The 25,500-nt window shown below is 34.9% G+C and overlaps 1 protein-coding gene across 5 annotated transcripts in view; it reads left to right on the forward strand.

Annotated features, from left to right (window-relative positions):
- JMJD1C (jumonji domain containing 1C) overlaps positions 1 to 25,500 on the forward strand; it is a 279,683-nt gene that overhangs the window by 176,451 nt on the left and 77,732 nt on the right. For 4 of the 5 annotated variants that reach the window (XM_054572727.1, XM_054572724.1, XM_054572725.1 and 1 more), the window contains one exon: positions 15,994 to 16,107. The exons of the other annotated variant lie outside the window; for it this stretch is intronic. In XM_054572727.1, coding sequence (XP_054428702.1) covers positions 15,994 to 16,107 — 114 coding nt within the window. The remainder of the gene's footprint in view (positions 1 to 15,993; positions 16,108 to 25,500) is intronic. 5 annotated transcript variants of the gene reach the window in all.

Here is a 25,500-nt window from a genome sequence, read left to right on the forward strand (position 1 = left end):
ACAGTTTCCTATTTGAAGAGTTTTGATTCAGTAGATTATCAGGATTAAAACTTAGAAATATATATTCTTAAAAGGTCCTGAAGATGCCCTGACCAATGTGGCTCAGATGGGCATTGTCCTGCAAAGCAAAAGGTCTCTGGTTCCATTCCTGATCAGTGCACTTTTCTAGATTGTGGGTTCAGTCCTCACTCAGTGAATTTTACAAATATCTTTATAAAAGATATCTGAGTAAATATCAGGCACATATGGAAGGCAACCGATTGGTGTCCCCCTCCCCCTTCCTCTCTCTTTATAAATACATACATAAATAAGCATTTAAAAAAAAAAGTCCTGCAATTGACCTTGGAGACCCCTGAAACTGTGGTCCAAAATTACACGTCATGTTTTGGGAGCTATAGCGTTCTTCAGACTCTGAGAGTTCTTTAACACCAAAAAGGTTAAAAATAAGAATACTTACTATAACCCACCGGTTCCCAAACATTACAGTGCTTCAGAACTACCCAGGGACTTGTTAAAATACAGATTGCTAGTCCCCACCCCCAGATTTGTGCTTCAAGTAGTCTAGGGGGAAGACTGAGAAATTGCATTTTTAACTAGCCTTGCTATTGCTGGTACTACTGAATAGGGGGCCACCCTTTGAGGACCACTCTTCTAGGACTTGGCTTATACCATTCTGTTCTTTTAGCATCAAGCTCTAGAAGAATCTGTTTCAGGATTTGTCACCAAATAGTATAGTAATAAACATAATGAACCATAACAAAGAGTAAGAGAAAGGTAAAGAAAATTCCATCCTTCCTGTCAAAGGAAGTGGCAATGGAAAGTATTGGACTCAGGCATTGTTAGTTGACCCATTGATAAAGCTGTTTTATAAACAATTGCTGCTTTATGTAGCCTTTCTTCCTATCAGAATAGAAACATGCATAGTTCCATGACCATGTTTAATGGTTTGATTTTTTTTTTTTACCTAAATATAATGTAACTTTTTAAGAGCTCGTGTTTTCCAAGGCCAAATAGAATATAGCTCAAAGTTAAGACAAATAGAGTTTGACTTAAATGTGACAACCAGGAAAGATGATCTTAAGGATTTCTAACATTAGAAAAACTTGTTCTATTTTTAAAAGCTCCTAAAGCAGGTAGTAAGGTGGTCAATGCAAGGAAACTTTTAAATCCCTCCAGAAAACAAGTGTTTCCGGAGCTGCAAAACTTCTAAATCCACAGGAGTTCCAAAGTTTATTTGCCCACACTGCTTACAGGCTCTCTGAAACTGGAGGAAACTAAGACCCTGGGAGGAATCTTTTATTCTCCTCAAAGTGTCTAATTGTGAAAACTTTCTCACTCTAAAGACATTAACTTAAGTAAGGCTCCTGGGTATCATTAATGGGTCTCAGTTTTTTCCTTTCCCAGTTAACCTTAGGACTTACGTTGCCTCATCCCTTTAAAGGAAGTTTTCCTCAGTGAAACAGGAACTGACCTGAATTAAGAAAGCATACAGGGGACCTCTGGTCAAGATGACAGCATAGGCAAAAGTGGCTTGCCCCTTTGCACAACCACATCAAAATTACAACTAAAATATAGAACAACCATCACTCAGACTCATGACAAAGTGAGTTGAATGGAAGTCTTTGACAGCTATGGAATTAAAGGAACCACATCCTTCCAGACTGGTAGGAGGGGTGCAAATGTCAAACAGGCTGTTCCCATGCCCACATTTGGTGGATAAAAATTTGGGAGGGATATCACGGGAGCAAGGAGTCCCAGTCCCACACCAGGCCTCCTAGTCCAGGGTTCCAGTGCCAGGAAAATAAGTCCCTACAACTTCTGGCTGCAAAAACCAGTGGGGATTCAGTTGGTGGAAGAAACTACTGGAGCCCCAAGTAGTTCCTTTTAAAGAACCCACACATGGTCTCACCTACTTAGACTCATTCCCTCTGAGTTTCAGCACCAATGTAGGAGCTTGAAAGGCACCAATGGCATGTTGTAAGAAACTGAAATGTCCTGCATCAAGACGAACAGAGGCCATGTCCGTTTTCTAAACCCTCCCATCACAGAGCCAACAGGCAGGTGTCATATCTGAGACTCCATCAACCTGGCTAACACTGTTTCACATGTTTTGGAGATCCCCAGAGACTCTGTACCACTCAACTTAATGGCCCACCCAGGCTCCTTCTTACATGTGAATGGCTGGTCTTGGCTCATGTTTCACAGCTTCCTAAATCCTATCAAACAAGTAACAGCAGGCTTCAGTGAGCCCAGGGCCCAGCAATAGCAGCAGCCAGCCTAGATTCACAGCTTGCATTTGCCTGGGAATCTCCAAGCCCAGCACAGGTTGCAGCCTTCTCAGATTGCTTTGTAACTCAGGCAGGGTCGCCCCAGGCAAAACACCAGAGACAGAATCATGGATATGGAGAGTATTCTGGTGGTTGCTAGATGGGGGTGGGGGGTGTATGGGGAAGTGGGTGAAGGGATGAGGGGATTAAGAAGTACATTTGGTAGTTACAGAATAGCCGTGAGGGTGTAAAGTGTAGTATAGGAAATGGAGTAGCCAAACAACTTACATGCATGACTTGTGGACATGAGCAACGGTGGGTGGATTGCCTGAGGGAGTGGGGGGTGCTGGGTGGAGGGCGACAAAGGGGGAAAATCAGCCCAACTGTAATAGCATAATCTATAAATACAATAAAGAATTAAAAATTTTTAAAAAAGAAAGCATAGACAGGAGGGACTTTGTTTAAAGGAAGTGTATTAAAATTAAATGAGTTGTTATTGACCTGACCTTAGATTATGGGTATTCATTTTTTCCGTACTGTTTTGATATATAACTTTCAATTGTCCTACAATACATTAGGAGGGAAGGAAAGTGTTTTTTTAAATGAATAATAATTTCTAATTGAAATAAAACATTTTAGTGCAAAAGACTTTATATGAAGTGTTCTCTTCCATTGTAGTCTTTTTACTTGGTGCAGCAGTACTTTGGTATTTCATGGCTGTCAAAATGTTTGCATAAATTAACAATACTTCAAGAAAAATGTGGTTGAAACTTTAATAACTTTGGCATTACTTTACCATTATTTTGAATCTATTTAGCATGCATGATCATTATTACCCAGAATTTATTAACTCCTAAGATAACAAAATAACTACTGTTTCACACTTAATGGAAAGTTGTGATCCCCCTTGTTAGTTAAAAAATTCAGCCTCTAGATTGTTGCTGACAATATCAAAGTTTTTGACAACAACAAGGTAATGGGGAAATAATTGTAGAAACTTGTTTATTTGTACTGCACAAGAAACAGATGTTTGCCAGATGGAAATGAACAAAACCAGTAAAGAAACAGATAGACTATTCAACTTTACAAAGTACAAAGAGTGAAATGAGTAAGAAAAATAAGAATACATTTTAAAATTAATTTTTGAACAAAAAAGGCCAGGAAGACAGTCATGTGCAAACATAAGGGCATATGAGGTTTGTCTTGAAGGTATCCAGCCATGTAATATGAAAAATAGAGACATTTATTGAAGAAGATACAAGATGCAAGAAACACTTTATGGAGGACAATGATGCCTCAGTCCCCTTGAAGCAGGCACCTTGGGATCTAACACAGTTCTCCCCGTCAACATCAGCTGCCCTATTGTATTTTCCTGAATCAATCAAGGGTCTGAAATCTCTTCCCTTTCAAAGATGATTTTAGTTTTGTGAAAATCCAGAAATCACAGGGGTCCAAATGTGGGCTGTAGGGGGGCTGAATCACTTGGGTGATTTGATGTTTCACCAAAAAACTCTGCATGAGACGTGATGCATGAGCTGGCACGTTGTCATAATGAAGCTACCAATCACTTGAGTTAGATGCTCCAGGAATGTCCCTTATGTGTGTTATGTGAGCTCTACTGTTGTAGTTGAGTCTTAATTGCTGTTGAGTTTTCCATTTGTGGTTTTGTCCCTCAGGATAGCTAACTGTGAGGATATACCCAGACTACAGTATATGAACTGCTGTTTGAGGGCTGACCCCATGAAGTGGAATTCGCCCCAGCAGGTTCTGGTGCCTACAGAGATCTCTTTTTGGGTTTGTCACTGTGGAGCTAATTGGGTCATGCTCTGATGTGGTCCAAAGCCTGCCACCTGTAGTTCGGTTCTGGGGCCTCTTGGGTGGGCCTCTGGTGCATGTCATTGTCAGATATTGCCTGTGATCAGCCCTTGGCTATCTTTTAGGTAGGAGCTGCAAAGTGATCCACAGTTATTGGCTGCCTCTACTGGGCCTGAGTGCACTATAACAGGGTCAAGCTGTGTAGCAAGGCCAGCCTCCACCAGTACCAAGCCAGGGATAGGTCAGCAAAAGGCCCAAGGCATTCTGTGATCTGCTTCCACTTGTCAGCTGCATGTTAGTCACTGAAAAAACCTCTGGCAGTATGTGAATTATTTGAGGTGGGGACATTGGTGATCACCAGATTAATACAAAATCAAACTTGGCATGAATGCTGGGCCTAAAGCCACTCAGCAATAGTCTCAGGATATACCAAGGCCAGATGCCACCTTTCTGGGCCTGCAGACCTTTGCAGTGGGTTGGGAATCTCAGGGAGTCTCCAGAGTGAAGGCCAGTAGTTCATCAGGCTAAAACAAATTAAGATTTTGTTGTGTGGAGGGAGAGCTCTGCACAGGAGTTGTGCTGGTTGGGTCTCATCCAGAAAAATGGCCTCCATTTCACAGCCACACAACACAGTATTTCCCTGCGTATCTGATACAGTGAGTGCCTAAAGCTCATCAAAAAAAAGCTTTCCAAGGAATACTGTACCGCAGGACCAGGCTGGCCTCAGCTAGCTGATTCCTCTGCAGGGTGGGACCACAGGCAGTCAGGATGGTGGGGCTAGTATATCTCCCAGACTGATGTCATGTGTATGGAGAGGGGGTGCTTAACCCAGGGAAGATGGTCTCTGTGCAGTGTGGTGGGGGACTCAGCAAGCAATGACATTGGCGGCTGTCCCTTCAGCCCTCTGTCTGAAGGTAAACAACCCAGGATCTCCCTGTATGACCTCAGTCTGCTCTGAGTCACCATCTCATTGCCAGTGCTCAGGGTGAGTGGCTGTGGCTGAGATTTTGTGTGTTGGTCCTTTAAGAGGACACCTGTGTTTCTAAGAGTCTCAGGACTTACACTGAGGGATGGAATTCCTGCTGATTTTCACAGCCAGATGTTATCTGGGCTCCTTTTCCTGGCCCTGGTTCTCCAGACTGTGGAGTTTGAGACCCCACTCCCAAAGGTACTTTTGCAACTGAGGTACTGTTCTGGATTCTCATCTGCTGCACATAGTTGTAGGGCCAGCCATTTCCAGTTGGTTATTCAGGTCGATTGTTCTACAAGTTAGTTGTAATTCACATTTGATCCTGGGAGAAAGGGAGTGTAACTTCCGCCTACTCTGCCACCATACTGGGTCCACCAAGTAACCTTTATATTTATTAAAAGAAATTACTCTCAACAAATATACAGGGTGAGGCAAAAGTAGGTTTACAGTTGTGAGTACACAAAACACAGAATTTATTATTATATTATTATTTATTACTTACTGTATTATTTTCCATATGAACAACTGTAAACCTACTTTGCCCTACCCTATTTTTGGCCCTTATTAATCACTGGTTTTTGTGAGTTTTTTTTTCTCCTGATTCTAATCATCCATTTCAGATTTTGCTGGAGCTCAAGTTTACTAGCATGTAGTTTGTGACTTGTCCTTTTTTTCCTTTATAAATATTGATAGATGCCTGTCTCTGATATCTTGTTAATGACATTTTTTCAAAGACTACTAGTAATGGCTCAGAGTTTATATCAATATAATACTCTTAACATGTAATTTATTTTAAACCATTTAAACTTGCATTAATTTTTTAGTTTAATAAAAGCATCAAGATTTTCTTACTATTTTTTGTAATATTAAAATGAAAATGGCCTTAAATATTTAACACTAAGAAAATATGTAATAAAACAATGCCCATTTACTTGATTATTTATTAAGAAGCTGTTTAAAATGATGGCAATGTAATAACATGAAAAAAGAGGAATAAGTAAAATAAGCAGCTTAAAAGTTGGATGTATCTTGAAACTTAATAACAAATGTATTTGAGAAAAAAAAGGCTGAGTACTATTACATGGTTAACTGATTGACTTCCTGGTGAAAACTATGGGATCCTTTTCACTCATTTATTTTGTTTTCCAAATTATCTTTAATGCAATTTGGTTACTTGTAAGGAAAATTAATTGTTTTTTAAAACAAGAAGGATTCTCTACCTATCCTTTATGGTTTAGTTCATTTATAATCTTTAGTTTACACTTTACATTTGAGAGAAATAACTAACAAAATAGAAATTAAATTAAACTTTCCTTTTAACTCTTAGTGTTTTACCATCTTTCTAAATATTAATTTTTTATTAATTATTCTGAACACAGCTTTTTCTGAACATGGCTTTAAAACCCCTTTATTTGAATTGATTTCCTAATCGTGGTTATTTCTTCTTTCTGAAAGGTGATATAAACTGTCAGTAAAGCATATTAAAAATATATATATTATGTTCTACCTCTTTTCCTCATTAATATATAATTTTTCAGTTTCTTCTAAACTGGTTTCATTTTCCTCCATTTTAAGTTCAAAGTTTTATTCAGCAGATGGCAGAACACTTTGCTCTTTGTCACTTCATGCCAACAAGCATGAACAATATAGTTCTTTCACACCATCTTACAATGTAAAAATCACTCAACTATGAATTAGGAAATCCAGGTTGTGTCTATCACCAGAGCCTCTATAAACAGAAGTTTTTGACAAGAAAAGTCACAGTCTCTGAGTGGTCATATACTCATCTCTAGAAGTGAGACTACTGATTTCTAAAGTTCCATTTCCATTTTTAATAACCTGTTTTTTTTTAAAATTTTCTCCTCTCTTTTTATTCCTCTGATGTGGAAATATCCTCTTTCTTCCACTAAATTCTCATACTCATGTGGTGCTATTTTGGGACTTCTAAATTGTTCATTGATGACTATTAATTCGTACTCCGAGTTCATAATGTTTGTAGTAATTGGAACATTGAAATATGTTGTACTGTTTGTTAGGGCTAGTTCCCTATCACTGGGTTCCCTCCCCCCGTCCCTCTCCACCTTTCTAGAACATTCCTGACTATATTAGCTTTTTCATAAAATTAATTTGTCTAGCCCTGACCAATGTGACTCTGTTGGGTGCTGTCACGCAAAGTGAAAGGGTACCATTTCGATTCCTGATCAGAGCACTTGTCTGGGTTTGGTCCCCAGTAGAGATGCGTACCAGAGGCAACTAGTCAGTGTTTCTCACATCCATGTTTCTCTCCCTCTCTTTCTGCCTCCTTTCTCCTGTCTCTAAAAATAAATAAATAAATAAAATCTTTTAAAAATACATTTTAAAAAATAATTTAAAATAACATTGATTTATCTAATTCAAAATCTTTTTTGTAAATTTTATCAAAGTCAGTTTAAAGTTATGGAATAATTTATACAAAAATTACATGTTATTAACAGATTTAGAGGAAAATAATCAAATATTCACAATACTATATACAAGCAATGGGAAGTAAATCATTAAGCATGATTACTCTATTAATGAATTTTGAGGTATCTACTTCTGAAGTAGTAATAGTACTTCTAGTGGTTTTGGAAGAAGCGAGTAACTTACGTAAGTAGGCTAAACATTGAATTCTAGTCATATTTGGTTTTATGTGGTGACAGGATATAAATGTCCTAGTAACAGTATAAAATATAGGTTAAAAGGTTAAATTTGGGGTCTAAAATATAGTTTTTAATTATTTGTGCACTGAAAAATGGTTATCTCAATAGTACACACCTGCAAAGTTATAAAGAAAGGTGAACCTAATAATATTGGGAGAAAAGAGGACTAATCAGAGAGATTGTTAAAGTGAAGTCAGAGATAAGAAACTCAGGCGACTGTTCTAGAATTAGAAACATGCTGTATTAGTGTTCAGAAAGTCCAGAATGAAAAGGGCACTGAATTCAGCCATAGTACTAATTGAAAAATAAACTATTTGCATAGAATATTATGTTGTTTTAATAGTCTCAACAATGATTTTCTTTTTTTAGCTAAATTGTATGTCATTAAAATCAATGATGTGATATCTACAAAGTTAAAAAATGGGCACATTCTCTTCTGCTTCCCTTTTCTGATGGCTGGGATAGTTATCAAGGATTCACTGAAGAAAGAAAAGGAACTCTAGTTCTCCAATTATTAATTGAGTACCTAACGGAGTTGTAATTTTTTATTTCTGAGATTTTTCTATTAATGTATGTTTCCTTCTAAAAGTCTATAAAGTGTGCTAGGGTAGGAATTTGCTTGTCATTTCCTCACTATTCTGTCCCAGGGTCAAGAATAGTGCTTTGCCATATAAAAGACATCCCATACATACTGGTTGAATGAATGTGCTACATGCTTTAGGGACGTAGAGAGTTTTGAAGGTCAGTGAAATTAGATTCATATGAGATGGAAATCTTTGTAGAGCGTATAGTCTATAGAAGATAAGAAACTATGGTACACAGTCTTGGCAGTTCCTGGAATATCTTCATGGAATCATTAACGTGAACACATTCCTTTGGATATTACCATTATTGAAGAGATTCATGTTTCATTATATATTTTCATAGATTTCTAGTACAATAGGGCATATTGGAAAATATTTTGCTGAATCTCGTTAGCCTTCCTATAAGACCATATCGAATTGAATCCCTTTAATTACTGTTGTTCATCTTCTTTTCTACCCTTACATCTAAAAACATATTTACAGTTGCCCGGGCTAGGGTGGCTCAGTTGGTTGTGCATGATTCTGAAATCGAAAGGTAATGGGTTCGATTCCTGGTCAGGGCACATGCTTTCCTTGCCAGTTCAGTCTCCCATTGGGGTACCTACAAATGGCAACCGATCATTGTTTCTCTCTCACATCCATATTTCTCTCCCTCCCTTTCCCCTCTTGATTGAATGAATGAATGAATGAATGCATGAATATTTACAGTGCTAGGCCACTGAAGTTAGAGGTTTTTGATTTTTGGTGAAGTCCATATGCTAGGAAAAATCCACTTGTTTGTTTAGGCTTCTATATCTGTAAAGATGAGGGATTTATTTCTTTTAGACCCATGATAAATGAAACCAAAATGCTCATTTAACTCTTAATTGCACTTACAAGATTCTTTCATTATTGGAAGAAACAGATTTTCTTCAGATAGTCATACAATGTTGCCTTCCTTTTAGCCTCTGTTTACTTTCTCACCTCTGTTGATTTATTCAGCTTGTAACCTAGAAACCAGCTAAAAAGGAAGGAAGTCAGAGATGTGTATTTCTGGGCAGTAACTGGAGTAGTTTCCTCTTCCTCTAGCCTGGGTTAGCTGCCAGAAAAGACCTTCTGTTCCCCTTCCCCCAGCTAAAGAAGAAAAAAGGAAAGAAAAGAAAAATTAACAGTAACTCTTCAACTTTCTTCCTTAATCCATTGAGGAAGGTACATGTAAGCCATAAAGACAACCAATTTGAAGGACTGAAATGCTGCTCTCCTCAAATTTGTGCTTTTTATTGTTTGAAAGGTGTCTGTTACTGCTAATGAATTGTAAGAACAGTAGGTAGTTAAGAGACTTGTGTAAAAGCTGAGCAACTTAATGCTTGCTACCAAGTGGGTTTTTTATATTGTTATTTCACTTGTTATTTGTGTTAGAAATTTACCAGAGTACAAGGAAAAATTCAGATTTATTTATAAGAAGATGTTAAATTAAAAAATATTAAAATGATATTTGTGATTTTCAAGTAGTTGCACCTCTGTGCACACTCATTTGCATTAAGAATTGACTGTATTATTTCTTTATAGTAGTGCAGAAGTATCTCATTTCCAGCCCTGATGTAGTATGAAATTAAAATATTGATGTTTATTTTGATCTTACAAAAATTATTGTTTTCTCTGCCATTAGGAATATATACCTATTATGGCAGTCAGCTAGCTGTACTTCTCTGTGCTATTTGATTCTGTAGGGGACTGATAGTACTTAAGGACAAGACAGCTGGTTTTAAATTTATGTAATATATAATCAAACCTGAATTGATGTGAGATTGTAAGATAAGTTATGAGAAACCTTGAACTCACTCTCTAATATACAGTAAGTGGTAGAAATGTTATATGATGTATTTAAAATTTGATAATTTATAACATAATAACCTGCATCATTTTGTATTTTGTTGTTTGGGGCTCAGAATAAGGCCACCACATTTATCCTGTTGTTCTTGTTGTTGTTTTGATAACTTATATGTTATTTCAAATTCTTTTATTTCCATATGTGTTTTATAGTCATGTCTTAAGTGATTTAACTATGAATGACTTTTTTGGTTGTGTATGATTTAATATTTAGTTGACTCATTATTTTAAAAAAAATACTTTGTTCTAAAAGTGTGTATTTTTGCACTGTCAGTGCTCTAGAGCTATATATTACCAACATTCTTAGAATAATCATTACCCATATCTTTCATTTGTATAACAAAAAAAGGATTGATCAAGATTTTTATAAGTCTAAGTCCAATAGATGAGTATACTAAATTGAAAATACCTTCTTTTCATTAGTAACATGATGATGTTTTTCTCTAAAATGAAACTGACAGGGCTGGTAGCTAGAAGTTTTTCTCCTAACATGACTTGATGAATTGGTTGCCTATGTGGTATAAAAAACAAAAATCAATGTGAATTTTTAGAGGTATTGAAATTGAGATGCCTAGATTGGGCCAAATTTATAAGACCATTCACATACATCATTTTAAAAAATGAATGTTTTCTTGCACTTGCAGGTTTCTGACATTCTTTTTTATTTTCATATTTAGCCTATGTATTACTCATACAGCAAGCATCTTAATTCAGATTAATCACATTTCCAGTGCGTGGTAGCCATGTGTGGCTAGTGGCTACCACATTGGGCAATTTTAGATGACACATCAGAAATACATATTTTTTGCTTTCAAATTGTAGGTTTTTATAACTGCAAGTTATATTAAATTGTTTTTATAAAGAATGAAAATGTTTCAGTATTTTTTTAATCTGCCAAAATTATCATTAGTTTGTTTTTCTTTTGAGTAAAGTGCCTCTGAGATTATCATTTGATTTCACTTAGACTCTTGCTCCCCCCAAAACTTTTTTTCCTGAAGTTGTTTATATCAGTATATTTTTGAGGAGAAATGATTATACTAAAAATAAATCCTTTGCTTGAAAACACTGAAAGTATTTTTGATGATTTAAAGTTATGCTTCATTTTTGACAGCTTGAGAGATATTTATGTACTACTTGTTTTTCTGCACTTTCTCACCTTATTAATTAAATCTGGAAAGCAAAAACTATGTATTTGCATCTGCTTTATTAAGGAGACAGTAAACTTGAGCTTTCAGTCTAGCCACTAGTCTGTCTTTGTCTGTTGTTAAAATTATGAGCCAGTCTCTATGGCCGCAGCCAAATGAGTAATCACCAGTAATGTGACTCGTGCTGGAAGTGACTCCATCAGCACCTGTGACGGGGATTAGTTACAGTTTACAGAGCACCGCCTCTTCCCTTCTCTCAGTGTGCCCTAAGCCAAGTAGTCGTTCTCATTTGGGTGTCTGCACTGTTGGAAGCTACTGCAGTTTGTTTCCACGCAGAGTACAGTGGGAAAGGCTTTCTCTAGCTGATGGATGGCTGTTCTCTCTATTTGGAGTATCTTACTGGTTATGTAAGCGACCTCAGGAGAAATGATCCTGACCCAGATCGGAGGATGCAGTAGTGCTTCAGCTGCAGGATTTCTTAGTCTTTAACACCACACTGCTGATGACAAAGAGCGAGTTGTAATCCTCGTCACTGCCAGGGTTGAGCCAGAGCAGACAGAAAATCGTCATTTGCTCGCCGGAGACTTGTTAGGTTACAGCCTCTGCTTCGTTTTGTGGTCTTGGCTTTTCTTCCTATACAATGACGACGCTGCAAGTGATCTCAGAAATGCTTGGTTTGAGAGCCATTTGCCTGTGATTTTGGAAGACTTAAATAGTATTTAGGAGAGATTAAAAGTACTGCTCAAGAACAAAATGGAAATGTCAGCTATACTTCTTGACCTTTAAAGCCGGGTCCTGGATTTCTGAGATTTAAAGATACTTTAAAATTCTCAAGAACAAAGTACGGTTTGTATTTTTCTGCTTCCTTTTTCTTTTGTCTTAATTCACATTTGGTTTTGCTTCTCGGCCTTAGGAATTAAGGTCACTTGCCTTTTATAGAGCTAGCCTTAGTATTCTTAGGTTTAAGAATTTTCAACAATTTCATTTGTGTAGAAAGAGGTTTATTGTGTGGGTAATTTCATAACGTCGTAAAAAGATTATTTTAAGAACTAGAGTGTAATTGTTTACAGGAAAATATTTCAGATTGGGTTTTTAGAATATAATATTTTAAGTGGGGGGGGGGATGTTTTCTGAGGGGTTTTTGTGTGGTATACTCCCAACCCCACCCCCAACTTGTTTGCTAACAGTATCGTGTTTTTCAGTAGACCTGCTTGGGTGGGAATTTGGACTTTGTTCTTTCAAGTCACTCCAGTTCCGCTTTTTTTTCTTTCTTTTTTTTTTTTTTTTTTGACTTTTAAAATGTTACTTAGATTGTTTTCTGCTTCACTATTTTCTTTTAGTGGGATTTATACCAGATTTTTGTAGTTAATGAGCTTACGTTTTTTACTTGGAAAAGAAATTGTTAAATGTTAACCGAAGATTGTTAGAAACTCAGACTGCAGACATAAACTCCATGATTTCCAGTTAAATGTTAAATGGTGAGCTTTAACATGGTTTGTTTGAGCAGCTGAGTTATGTTGGAGAGCTGTAGTTGATTTATTTTAAAAATGTTTTTTTGAGGAGGGCTCATCTGTTTGCCTCTTCCTCATGTTAATGGAATGTGGTGTAGCATGGAGCCCCAAACAGGATACAGTTGTTCTAAGCATTCTTCCTATAGAGTGGTAGGCCCTACCAGAAATGCAGGCTCTCAACTAACTTATTTATTTTGGCTGTAGGCTATTTTTAAAATATGGTTAACATCGACATAGAACCTTCAAAGAACTCTTAATTCAGTGATAAAATTGAAAAAGTATTATTTCAATCATGATTATTTAATTTTAAATTAGTAATTTTAATTTGGATTTTCGAAGGCTTTTATCAGTTGGAAATACAGGGGCTTTGGGTTTTTTTTTAAATTTTTCTTTATTAGGGTCATATTCTATTGTGACTTTCATCAGATGGTAACTCGTTGCTTCCCCTTGGGCTATGGAAGTTCCTCATTGAATGATATATCTTTACAGTCTTCAGTCACTTAGGTATGCATGAGTTCTAGTTTCTTTACATTCCAGTCCCTTATACCAATGAAATATTTAGTCATCTATACCATAAAAGCTGTAGGATTCATTTGCTTTTATTTAATCATTTATTTCATTTTTAAGCTAATAATATTTTTTTTAATTGTTTGAAAAATAGCAATTTTTTCATAAAGTAGGAACCAGTCACACAATTTCAGGGTTTCTCGTTTAATCTATATTGAAGTATTTCTTTCCTAAGTACTGTAGAAATATTTAACGACTTTGGTGGGAACATATTTGTAGTTTAAATATAAATGCACATTTAAAATTTGCAAGTCGTGGCCTTATTTTCTATTTAAGAAGCATGGCATACTTTTGACCTCCTCATTTGACCTACATGATTGTTAAGTATTCTTGTATTGGTAATAGAACATTCTGAAACTGGTCTTTTAACATTTCTGGTAGCTATGTTCTACCTTATAATGAGAAATTTGTTTTAATTTTGGCGTAGAAAATAAACTTTGTTTTTTGCTGGTAACTCAGTAATTTAAAATACAAGTTGGCCTGTTAAATTTACCCTTAGAACTCTTGACATGCCTTAAAAAGCAGAGTTCTGAGAGATTCTCTTCACAATAATGTTTTTCATATTATAAAATGACTAGGTCTCATAGGAAATGCAAAACACCTGTATTATTTGCGTAAGAAAGAGGCACTCAGAAGGAGAAGTTTACTTTTTTTTCAAATGCTTCTTAATTGAATCGTATCTTTTAGTCATTTAGATAATACCTTTTGTGGACCTTTTTGTTAACCTCCATGAGTTGACCTGACATGGTACTATTTAAAAAGAAATAGAGCATTTGATAAAGTTCAAAGATTAAAAGTTCTACAGAAGGTTCCAATGTTTTCTAGTTAACTAAAAACTAAACAAAGTTAAAATATGAAAATGTTACGTATTTCATGTTAATCAGTCACAAACTGGTAGACAGTTTAGAGTCTAAATAAAATAAGGGCTCTTGGGTTTCTTAAAAATTTGAGTCACTTCTTAGGAAACATTATGAATAGGATTTTATGAAATAATAATTTTAGGGATTTAGTCTTGGTAAACGAAAATGTTAAATGGCAGCAGTAGTAACTACATAATGGGGTAACGTCTGTTTTGAAAATGTAATTTCTAACCTAAATAAAAATACTTTAGATGCATATATAGTACAGTTACTTAAATGGTTAGTGTCAGGACCAGAGAGGGAGAATCTTAGTGTGATTTGATTTTTTTTAATCATAAATGCTGAACATTTAAGTGGGAATGTAAGAATTATTTCATGTTTTAATTTAGGAAAGAAGATATTACTCATAAGTTAACTGTGGATAGCGTGAAAATAAGGCAGGTTTTTAAAATGCATATTCTCTTGGTTTTAGCTTACATATTTATTAAGCTCCTCAATGAATTGAATTGAAAGCTTTTTAAAGGAATTTCATAAATATAGAAATTAACTCCTTAAAAGCCACTCTGAACTAAGGATCTTGAAAAGTTTTTCTTGAGAGTGTTTATTGCAATTAGGAAGATGTTAGATTTAAGACATAAGAAAAGGGGGAAACACAATGGTTTTTGGATCTCCTGGGGATTTTTACTGCCTGCGTTTTGGTCACGTAAGTTACCTTGTAGCAAGAAAGATTTCTTCATTTCTTACAAGTAATTTAAAAACTGAGTTGATTGCTAATTCAATTTTTTAAATTTAAGATTCTTTTTATAGTAAAGGAACTGTTGGTAACATGGTGGGATTATGTTTTAATTTTTAGTTTCAGAACAGTATCAGGAATATAAGATACTTGATTTCTGTATAGGCTGCTTCCACTTCGAAAGTGAGGGTCATAGTCATTTAACAAAATGCATGCATAATACCTTTATTTCCTTCCTCTTCGTCTCCAGCCTCTCACCCCCTCCCCCACCTCAAGGTATGGGTGAAATCCTTCATGTAAAAGATGAGTCTTTGAAATAATCAAATGATTATGGATTCTGAACCCCCTCTTTTTTAAGTAGTGGAGATCTGGAAATAGTTTACTGAAAGATGGGTTTTGTGTAATACTATTTACATCCCTCTTCTTTTCTTGCTCCCCTCCCCCATGCAGCTCTTACTGAAGCTGCTGGATTTTTATTTGTGCTTTGGGTAGGGTCAGGGGCGGGGGTGGGTAGTACATGGGGTGGAGTTAAAAGACCAGATGCATCCTGATCATTGAAAATCCTTGATATGAGTGAGCTAAGAAAAAAAATTATACATGTAAATTTTAACTACTCTATTACTTAAAAATTTTTTAAGGAGTTGGGGTAAATATGTTTTACCCAGTTTACTTTTTCAGAAGCAATTTCTCCTTTTTTAATCTTAGCAGAAATTTTTATACACATGTATACACTTAAAAAAATAAACTGGAGCTTAGTATATGAGAATTTTTTCATCTTTTTTTCATAAATGTACTTTATTCCTTTTTAATAAATACAAAATCTATTGTATGGATAAAACCTCTACCCTGGATTATTATATGAAAACTAATACTAATTGGTACCCTAAAACTATTATAATAGCGACAGTAATACATTGTATTTATATATACCCTTCATTTTGGGGGGTAAAACCCAGAAAGTAACCATTAGAAATTTTTTTTCTCTCACCAGATTTTCAAACCCCTGGTTGATAAAAGTATACCCAGTTCAGTCACTGCGGTAGAATTCCTTGTAGATAAACAACTGGATTTTTTAACTGAAGATAGTGCCTTTCAGCCCTACCAGGTAAGAAATTTTAGGTTCCTTTTAAAAATCATTCATTAACTTTCACTGATAATTCAGATACTCCTTTAAATACTCAGTTCCAGCTAACATGGTGGTGTGCAGGGAACTCAGTGCAGTGCATTGAATACATTTTGACTATAGGATAAATGAGTCATTTATTCAATCAACCAATATATACTGGGAATTTATTATGAACCATGCAGCATTCTGTCAATGGGAATACACAAATAAGCAAAAATGAAGTCCCTGCCATTTAAATAATATCCTTTGTTAGAAAATAATTTGTTAAATATTAGTATAAATTATCTTTGTCTCCAGCTCTAGAAGTTAAGAATTGGGTGAATTAATGTAATTAAATGAGATTAGTATTTACTACATGCATACATATCAGTAGTTCATTTTCTTTTTAAGTGGGCATATTCATTTCTATTGTCATTAATTGAATAGTTCAGTTGCTAAATTTTAGGTCCTAATTGTTACACTTAAAATACAAATACATTTAATTGGAAAAGTATTTTCTAGTAGGCTTTTAGATTGAAATCACATGAAGAAATACATTGAAAGTTGTAAGCTGAATGCTTTAAAACATTTCTAGTGAAGTTCTATTAGTTAATTTTTTAAGAGTAGAGGTAAAAATTATACAGAAATTTGTATATTTGGATTTTAGAATAAAATACATATATTTTATAGATTTCTTTTATATGTTTAAAATAATACAGTAATTGCATTGATGGGAAGGGTAAGTGAACTAGTTTGACTTTTTCATAAATGGAGCTGAAAGTCAGTATTCCTATTTGATTTCAGAATAGTTACTGTTTTTCAATAATAAAATATAGAGGTATCATTTCAGTAGGAAGAACATGCACTGGAGTTAATGAGCAGTGATTTGTTGTGTGTAGAGTTATAATACTTTGGGAATTAGTTATTTGCTCCTTCTATTAGATCTACCAAAATGAGATAGTTTAACGTCTACATACATGTGCTTTGGTCTTTTCACATTATTTTGATTTCATTAAATGGCTTCATTTTCATCCTGCTAGCCATTGCTCTTTATGTGTAGCCAGAAATTCATAGCAAGTCCCAGTTTAATAGTGGAGGTATTACAGCTTTTTCCTTGGATTTTATTTTGTTTTTAATTGTAAATGCCATTTAGCTTACTATTACCTTAACTATTATTTATTTCTTTTAGTGACAATTAGACTACACAAGTCCAGGTAAAATCTTTTGTTGCTGTTTAGCAAGCACTCTGGAAGTATCAGCTTGGATTTGATTTAGAGAAGTGAAAACGTTATGTAGAAAATACTTTCAAAAATAAAGCCTTTTGCTAGGTGGCCTAATACTCTACAACATGTTTATTAAAAATTGTAATGATTGGCTCTGTCTGGTATGGCTCAGTGGACTGAGCTCTGGCCTGTGAACTGGAAGGTTGCAGGTTTGATTCCTGGTTAGGGCCCCACTTGGGGGTGTGTGGGAGGCAACCTATCGATCTTGCACCTGTTTATCTTCCTCTCTTTCTCCTTCTCTTTCCCTCCCTCTAAAAATAAATAAATAAAAATCTTTTTTAGAAAATTGTAATGATTGAAAGAATACTAACATTTTGTAGGTTTGTGGGTTTTTTTAAAAACATCTTTAAACTTTTTAGCTTCTGATTATGTTATTTTACTAAAAATAAAGGCACAAGAGCTAGTCTTACTTGTTTTGGTGAATTGTATGATTATCTTTGTTAGTTAGCTCCTTATATTGCTCTGCTAGTATAAGTAAATTAACCTATGACCTAAATGGGATGCTACATCTTCTAGAGGCAAAGTGATTCACTTGACATTTTAAACATTTGTGTTTCAGGAATTGTGTAACTTTGCAGTTCTTAGAAACTGGACAGACTAACAGCACTTGATTTAGGATCCAGCATATCTTTAGAATTTCTTATCAGTTTTAGAAGTAATAGATATTTTAATATAGAGCTTTTTGTGTATGTTTTGATTTTTATATGTAGTATTTTTTAGTCAGATTAAAAATGTATGTACATAATAGACTCCTGCTGTAACATTTTGAATGAAAATTTACTCCAGAGACCTAGGATGGCTCAGTCTAGTTTTTCAGAAATATTTAGTTAAATGAATTTGTTAAATAAAGACACAATCTAGGTAAAGGAAACAATTTTAGAGTTAATATAATTAAAATCGCTTTATCCCAGAATGCTTTTCTCTAATCAGTTGTCCAAACAGTATATTAAATTCTTTGGCATCTGAAACATGGCAGCTGTTACTGACATAGATTTTGTAAATAATGTTTCAACATATCTTAACCTTAGGGTAATCCCATGTAAATCAGAAGGGTTTGGAGAAAATTGAACAAATTTCATAAATGATCTCCCTGTTTTTCTGCTTTAAGTTTCATGAGGCAGTTTCTTCTGAATTTGGGTGTTAATTGTCCGTTACAGTTTTTAAGTGTGATGAGGAAAAGTCTTCTTTGGAAATGGCCTTTGTGTATACAATGATGAGCATACATTAAGTATTGTTTTAAAAATTCCCACAAATGATGCTTTTCTGTGAATCTAACTGTTTTTGTAGTGGGAATTTCCATCTATCATCCTTCTGCTTGAGTTCTCAGCAGTTTACTCTGTAGAAGTATGCTCCCTTTAGTTTCTTTATAGTTACACAGCCCTATTTTTTAATATATCAGAATGATAGCATACTGTAGGGCAGTGATTATGAAACAGATGACTCGGAATTAATACACATATTTTCACTTTTAGGTCACTGGTTTGAGTCCTACACTTAATTTCTCTGAATGATTTCAATGCATTGTATATCAGATGGCATGTATTAAGTTAGTTGATTTAGTCAGTTTTTTAGGTGACATTTAGTTGGGAGATTTGCATTGCAGCCATCATAGATTTTAGTTTTCAGTAGTTTGGAAAGAAAGTTGAATAAACAGAAAAATCAAAGCAACATCTTACAGACAAAATTGATGTATATTGGCAACTGAAACAGCATGCCATCGTATATTTAATTCTATTTTTCTCATTCCTTATGCACATAAATTAGTTTCTGCTTCCACCTTTTAGATTCCCTGATATTGCCTGGCCTACAGTTAACGTTCTTTGAAGTAAAGTGCTAAGGGAAAAAAGAGAGGAAGTAGCAGAACTCCACAGATTATTGTACTGTCTTTTATCTAGCTGGGAAGAAGGAAGAAAAACCAAATAATTGATTCTTAAAGATGCTGTTTATAGTTTTGGGCTTTTTTTTTTTTGTCATTTGAGTTATGGTTTCTTTAGTATTGTTGCTTTACTTCGGGGTGTGATTACAGAAATTTTTAAAAATATTTCTATTTTGATCAAATTCATATAAGGAATAGTTTCATAATGAACTTTTAGCATGATTTTGAAATCACCTTGTCCTGGATTGTGGCTTCTGACCATGCACACCTACAATTTTCAGGTTGGTTGCTTCATAGAGGATATAGAAATTGTACGTGACTATAATCAATTTTTTGGGGTTAGTCTGCTTTATTAGTCAGGTATTTCCCGGGATCACAATCCTCTTTGCTTTTAAAAGATTTTATTTATTTATTCTTAGAGAGAGGGGAAGAGAGGGAAAAGGAGAAGGAGAGAAACATTGATTGGTTGCCTCGCGCACACGCCCCAACCAGGGACCTGGCTGCGGCTTGGGCATGTGCCCTGACCAGGAATTGAACCAGTGACCTTTCGCTTTGCAGGACAATGCCCAGCCAACTGAGCTACACTGATTAGGGCCTCTTTGCTTTTAAAGGTAATAGAGGCATAGTACAAAGGGCACTAGTTTAAAACCATTAGAGGTTTGAAGCAGAATGTGCCTATTTAAAATTATACTTTATGTTACTGTATTTTAAAAAACTCATTGTAGTGAGACATTTTCATTAGAATAAGGTTGAATTGTTTTAGATCTGAAGGAATGATCCTGTCTGAAGTTCTGGGTTATAATCTGATAAAATTAGAGAGAAGACTATTAATACTATAGAGTATCATTATAGAAAATAGACATTGAACTACCTTACTAAACATTAGATACAATGCTATTGTGCTGTGAATTGCTGGTTGAAGGGAAAAAAATGGGTGGAGCAAGCATTAGTTTTTTCTTATTACCTGCACTAAATATTGCCTTAAGAGTTGAACAGAGTCTTACATTATTTAGTTAATGCATGTCTGGACTGTATGATACCTGTATATCTCATCTTTCTGTAGTCCTTCAGTGAGAAAGTTCATTTCCCAGTTTGAATTCATTTTGAATCCACAGTTTTTACATCATTGATTATATAAACTTACTGGCTGTGGTTTCAGAATATTCCTAAGATCGTTGTTGCTCAACACATGTGGTTGATTAAAAATAGTTCAATTGATTACCTAGGATAAGTTACCAGTCGTTTAGGGAGTGGAGTGTAGCAGAGATAATATATTTTTTCCTTTTAAATTTTTGTTACTGTCCTATGGAGTTTGACATTCCTTCACAACCAAGATGAGATAATGTGAGATGAAATTTAGCCCTCAATCAGCCAAGGTAAACAATTAACTGATATTTTGTTTGTTACTTGCCAAATGTTGTATTTTGAATTGAATTAAATATTTGACATAGGTGAACCAATGATAAAAGTTTTAAAATCTTACTTGTAGTAATTTGTCTTAAAAACACATTTATTCCCTGGGGTACTAAGATGATACTGCTGATAGTTTATAGAAGGAAACTAACAGAACTTTGTGTTAGTATTATTTCGGTGGGTAGGAAGACTTTCTCTTTACTCTCACTTCAGTTTGTAGTAACAGATATATCACTTCAGAGCATTTTAAAACTATAAAATTCCTATAGAGGAAATGGAAATTTGACCTGGTCCACGACTTATTAGTGTAGTTATGTAAATGTTTCTGTCCAAGAATTCCTCTAATTTGTTTTCCTTTCTTTCTGGTATCAAATTGCTACTCCCCATTAATTTTACTAAAAATAAAAAAGACTTCCAGAAACTGCCCAGCAAACTTGCTAATTTTTTTAAAGATAAAAATTAGGTTTCTTGTTTTTGTAATGTTGGTTAAATTTGATATTAAGAGAGATGCATGGTAGGAATTTATAAGAAACACGCAAAGCACATCTTCTATTAGAATATGGGAATGGAACACACCCACACCCCCATATGGCCATAAACGAGAGCATCTGCATTGTAATTGTGATGAGAGAAACAGACCCAGAGCGGAAAAGAAGAGGTTAGAGTTCTTGGTGTTTCACTGACTCACTTGATTCTCCCCTGAAAAAGGAAGTCTTTAAATGGAAATTTTATGCTTTGGCCCTACTTCCCTTAGACTTACCTTTAAAATGTTTTAATGTCTGGCCTTGGAAACATCCCAACTGACTATTCATTTAACAGTTATTTAAATTCTGTGGTTTTCCCATTCACAACATCCTGCTAGTTGCTTAATGGTTTTTAAAAGTTGATAAGTCTTTTTTTTTTTCAAAGAAGTTTATTATAATCCATGACAATAACTTGTATAAAAACAATTTCCTCGAATATTTTGATTTAAATAATCAAAAAATACAGAATGAAGACTTCAAGACACAAAGAAGTTGGTAGAAATTGAAATGGTTAAAGAAGTCTGATGAGGGAGGTAAAATTTGAATGGAGATGGAAGTGAAAGGGAAGCTAAGGCAGACATTTGACAGAAGACAACATATCAGTGATGAGAAGAGGTAGATTTAGGGGTAAGTAGAATATCAGCTTAGCTAGAGGAGAGAGTTGAATTTTGAATAGTAGCCATCATACTACATAAGTAAGTATTCTGGAGTCAAATAAAAAAGGGAAATGATTGCTAAGTACAGTTACTAAGTGGCTTTTATCTTGTAGGCCATATGAATCATTGGAAGCTTTGAAGCAAGAAGGTGACAAAATTTTCTACATAACAGTGGCATCTGTTTTGTAGTATATCAGAAGCAGCTAGTTGATTGGGTCTTCGCTAGAGTCTTTTGTCCTAGAGAATCATCAACCTAGCATAATTTTTAGGAGCGTGAATTTTGAAGTCAATTCATGCAGGCATAGTTTAAAATTCTAGCTTTTTTTTTTAGTTTGTGACATTGGGAAAGCTTAAAGCATTCTAAATAAATGGTTTCCTCATATATAAGATAATCATACTATCTCCCTCAGAGTTGTTATAAATAAGTAAAATGATACACTAAATAGCTTATTAATTTAAACTCTGTACTATACCTTGCAACCGTTGGACCACTTTTAATAGTCTTATTTGTCTTCTCTGGAACTCTTGCTATTCTTTTTGCAGCTGGTGCTAGATAAACTTTATCACTGTCAATACATGGTATGGTCAATGTAAAACAGAACATGTCTTCATAATACTATTCCTTCTTCTCTCTCCCCCTTTTGAGAAGTGCATTTAGATAAGATTCTATGGTAACTTCTTAAACTGTTATTTTAAGAAAATGATCTTAGAGAAGATGCAGAACCCTAGCGTGGTATTACTGTCCACAAAACACCTTTTTTTCCACAGGGAAGAAGCATATGCTCCGTTTGCTGGTGATATTTTTATTTCAAAAAGTGTAGGTGATATTCAAGCAAGTAGCAATTGTTTTTGGTAGTGGGTTTTTGTTTGCTTGCTTGCTTTGTTTGTTTTTTGTTGCTTTAGCTTTGGATGAATAAGGCCATGTTGGACATGTGCTGCCAATTTGGAAGTCCTCTAAGTATTGAATAAGAATAGAACTAAATGACCTTTGAAGCTCCTTTCAGAGGATTTCAGAACACTTAGGGCCATAATTCTGTGAACTTGCTCAAGGTGGAAAAAACAACCATTTCTGAGCAACGTTAACTTAATCAAGTTAAATCCCTGACTATTTTAGTCACAGGGATAAGACACCTCAAGCCTAAATCTAGGTTTATCTCAAAAGAGAGGCTATTGAGTTAGGCAGTGCTAGTGCAAATCATAATTATGCAAAATTGTAGCAACAGGATTGTTTTGATTAATTGTGCTTAGTGAGAGCTTTCTGTTCTGTACTTTTGTATATCTGTTTCTGAATTGTATTTTGACAGAAGTTGAGCACATTCTCAATAAATCCCTGAGTTTTTTATGCTTCTCCCTTTACTTGACTTAGCCTTCATATTAGCATTTGATTGAAATTTAGAGGAGCCTTATTGCCATAAAATCATTAAAAATGAGAAATGTGAGGTTGAAGGATGACTGTGCCAAGAGTGTAAAAAATAGAGGATCATGGCCATAACTGTGAACTGACTGCTGGTGGATTACTGGCTTGGTAGGATCAGCATCTGTGGGGAGGCATTGGCCTGGGGGTGGTCTAGAAGATGAAGCCAGAGCAGGAAGCTACTATTGTGTAGTACTTGGCTTTATTCCATCTCTAGTCAGAAGTGACAGCTTGCAAGAGTGGAACCAAGCTGAAGCCTTAAAAGTAGAATGAACTATTAGAAAAGGGGAACCAGTAACTAAAACAGAGTCATTGTACTTCCTTATTTAAGTAAGTTTTCAAAAAAGTTTAAAGTTGCTACATCATGTTTTAATATTCAGTAATTTTTGCCCTGTACTTTAAGTATTCCTTTTATCTCCCACCTGCTTGATTTTATATCGCCATAATTTCAAAGGTAGTTATGAAACATGCATATTAAGGTCCCATAAATCCAGTTATGTTGATTTACCCCAAAAGCATATCTGCTGCCATTAAAAAGGGAGTTCTTCATTTGTAAAAATTGGTTGCAAAACTTGTGTGTTGAAAATGTATCCATGGAGTCCAGGAACATGTTATTTTGACTGAAATTTGGCCCCAGTGTGAGCTGTTCTGCAATATTCAGATTAAAAACATTCATAAGTCACAGTCTGCAATAGTTCTCTCCTAGTACCAAATCTGTTATGATCATATGCTGAAAAATCTGCCAGTCTCTTTTTAATTTTTTGTGCCTGCTGTTATGAATTTAAAGTATGTGAAATTATGTTGTAGACATCAGATTCCAAATATTCTAAGCCATTGCTGGTTACCATTGAAAAAGATTTTCTGGTTTCTTCCACTCAAAATGGGTTCATAATTTTTATTTATTGCTTTTTCCCAATTGCAAATTCTTACTTAAGCACAGTCATAATATTGAAAACCTTAAAGTTAAAATTTTATTTCTTAGTTTGTTAACATTGTACATTTATAAAGTTTAACAGTTTCAAAAATATTTTCATGCTTGTTATTTTAGTTAATTTTTATGTTAGCCTCATGAGGAAAACAGATTGTATTATCTTAATTTTGTGTAATGCTTTCAGGGTGAATTTATTTAATTCACACAAGTATTTGAGAAGTGTAATTTATAAATGAATAGGTAGCAGAAATAGAAACCCACTCATGAGATAAAATTTTAAAAGGGTGTGCATATTAAAAAGATTTAACAGGCAATGTCATGGACATTGGACATCCATAGCAGGCAAGTACAGCTGAGCCTTACTCAAAATGGAATTAGGAACTACAAAGTCAGGAACTCGAGTCACATATTCTATTCCTTCTTACCCCCTTCCTCAATCTCCTTTCTGCAGACAGGTTTCTTCTGCTTACTCACAAGTTTTGCTTCTCATCATACTAGTTTCCATGTGACTTTTGTGTGTCTGTTTTGATTCTACCACCTCCCTCTCCCTCCCTGCTAACAAGACCTTTAAGATCTAATATTTGTGTTTTCTTGGTAAAAGCTGAGATAGGGTATAGGGGAATGGAAGGCTTTGAAAGGAGAAGTAAGAAATATAAGGTAGGGAGAGAATATATGATAGCAATTTTTATTGACAAAGAAAGTGAGATTTATAGAAGTGGTGACTTGGCATCTAAATTCACACAGCTAGCGGTAACCTAAACAGAACTTGAACCAAAAACTTTAGAATCCAAGATATTTCTACTTTACCACCCTTCCTTTGCAAGCCATCAGACAGGAAGTGTCTCTTATTTGCACATCATTCTTTTGTTTGGCACTTTATTTTTCTCAGAGTTGACATTTTTCCTAAATATAAGATTGATTTTTTTCCCTTAATTTTATTGACTGCACAATTTCCCTAGACTTTTCAAACATGGGCATCAAATTATACTGCAAAATTGCATCGTTTTCAAACTCATTTATTTGTTCCTAGGCAGAGAATCCAAACAGATGAAGATGTTTTGCACTCTCCATATTCTCTCAGCTGCCTAGTTTTTTATGTTGTGCATACAGGTATCTTAAAGTCCTAGATTTGCTTAAAGTTAAAATTGAAAAATAATTACTTTAAAATGAAGCCCCTTCAGCCTCTTGTCAAAAGGATTGCCTCTGAAATCCAAGTGTTCCTAGGCTTCAGACTAAAGGCAAACGTTAGGCTTTAGTCAATGAAAAATAAGTATTGGGGGCTGTTTATTCAGATAT

Source organism: Pteronotus mesoamericanus, unplaced genomic scaffold, assembly GCF_021234165.1.
Source record: "Pteronotus mesoamericanus isolate MK-2021 breed Mesoamerican mustached bat unplaced genomic scaffold, CSHL_Meso_final contig_24, whole genome shotgun sequence".
Lineage (NCBI taxonomy): Eukaryota > Metazoa > Chordata > Mammalia > Chiroptera > Mormoopidae > Pteronotus > Pteronotus mesoamericanus.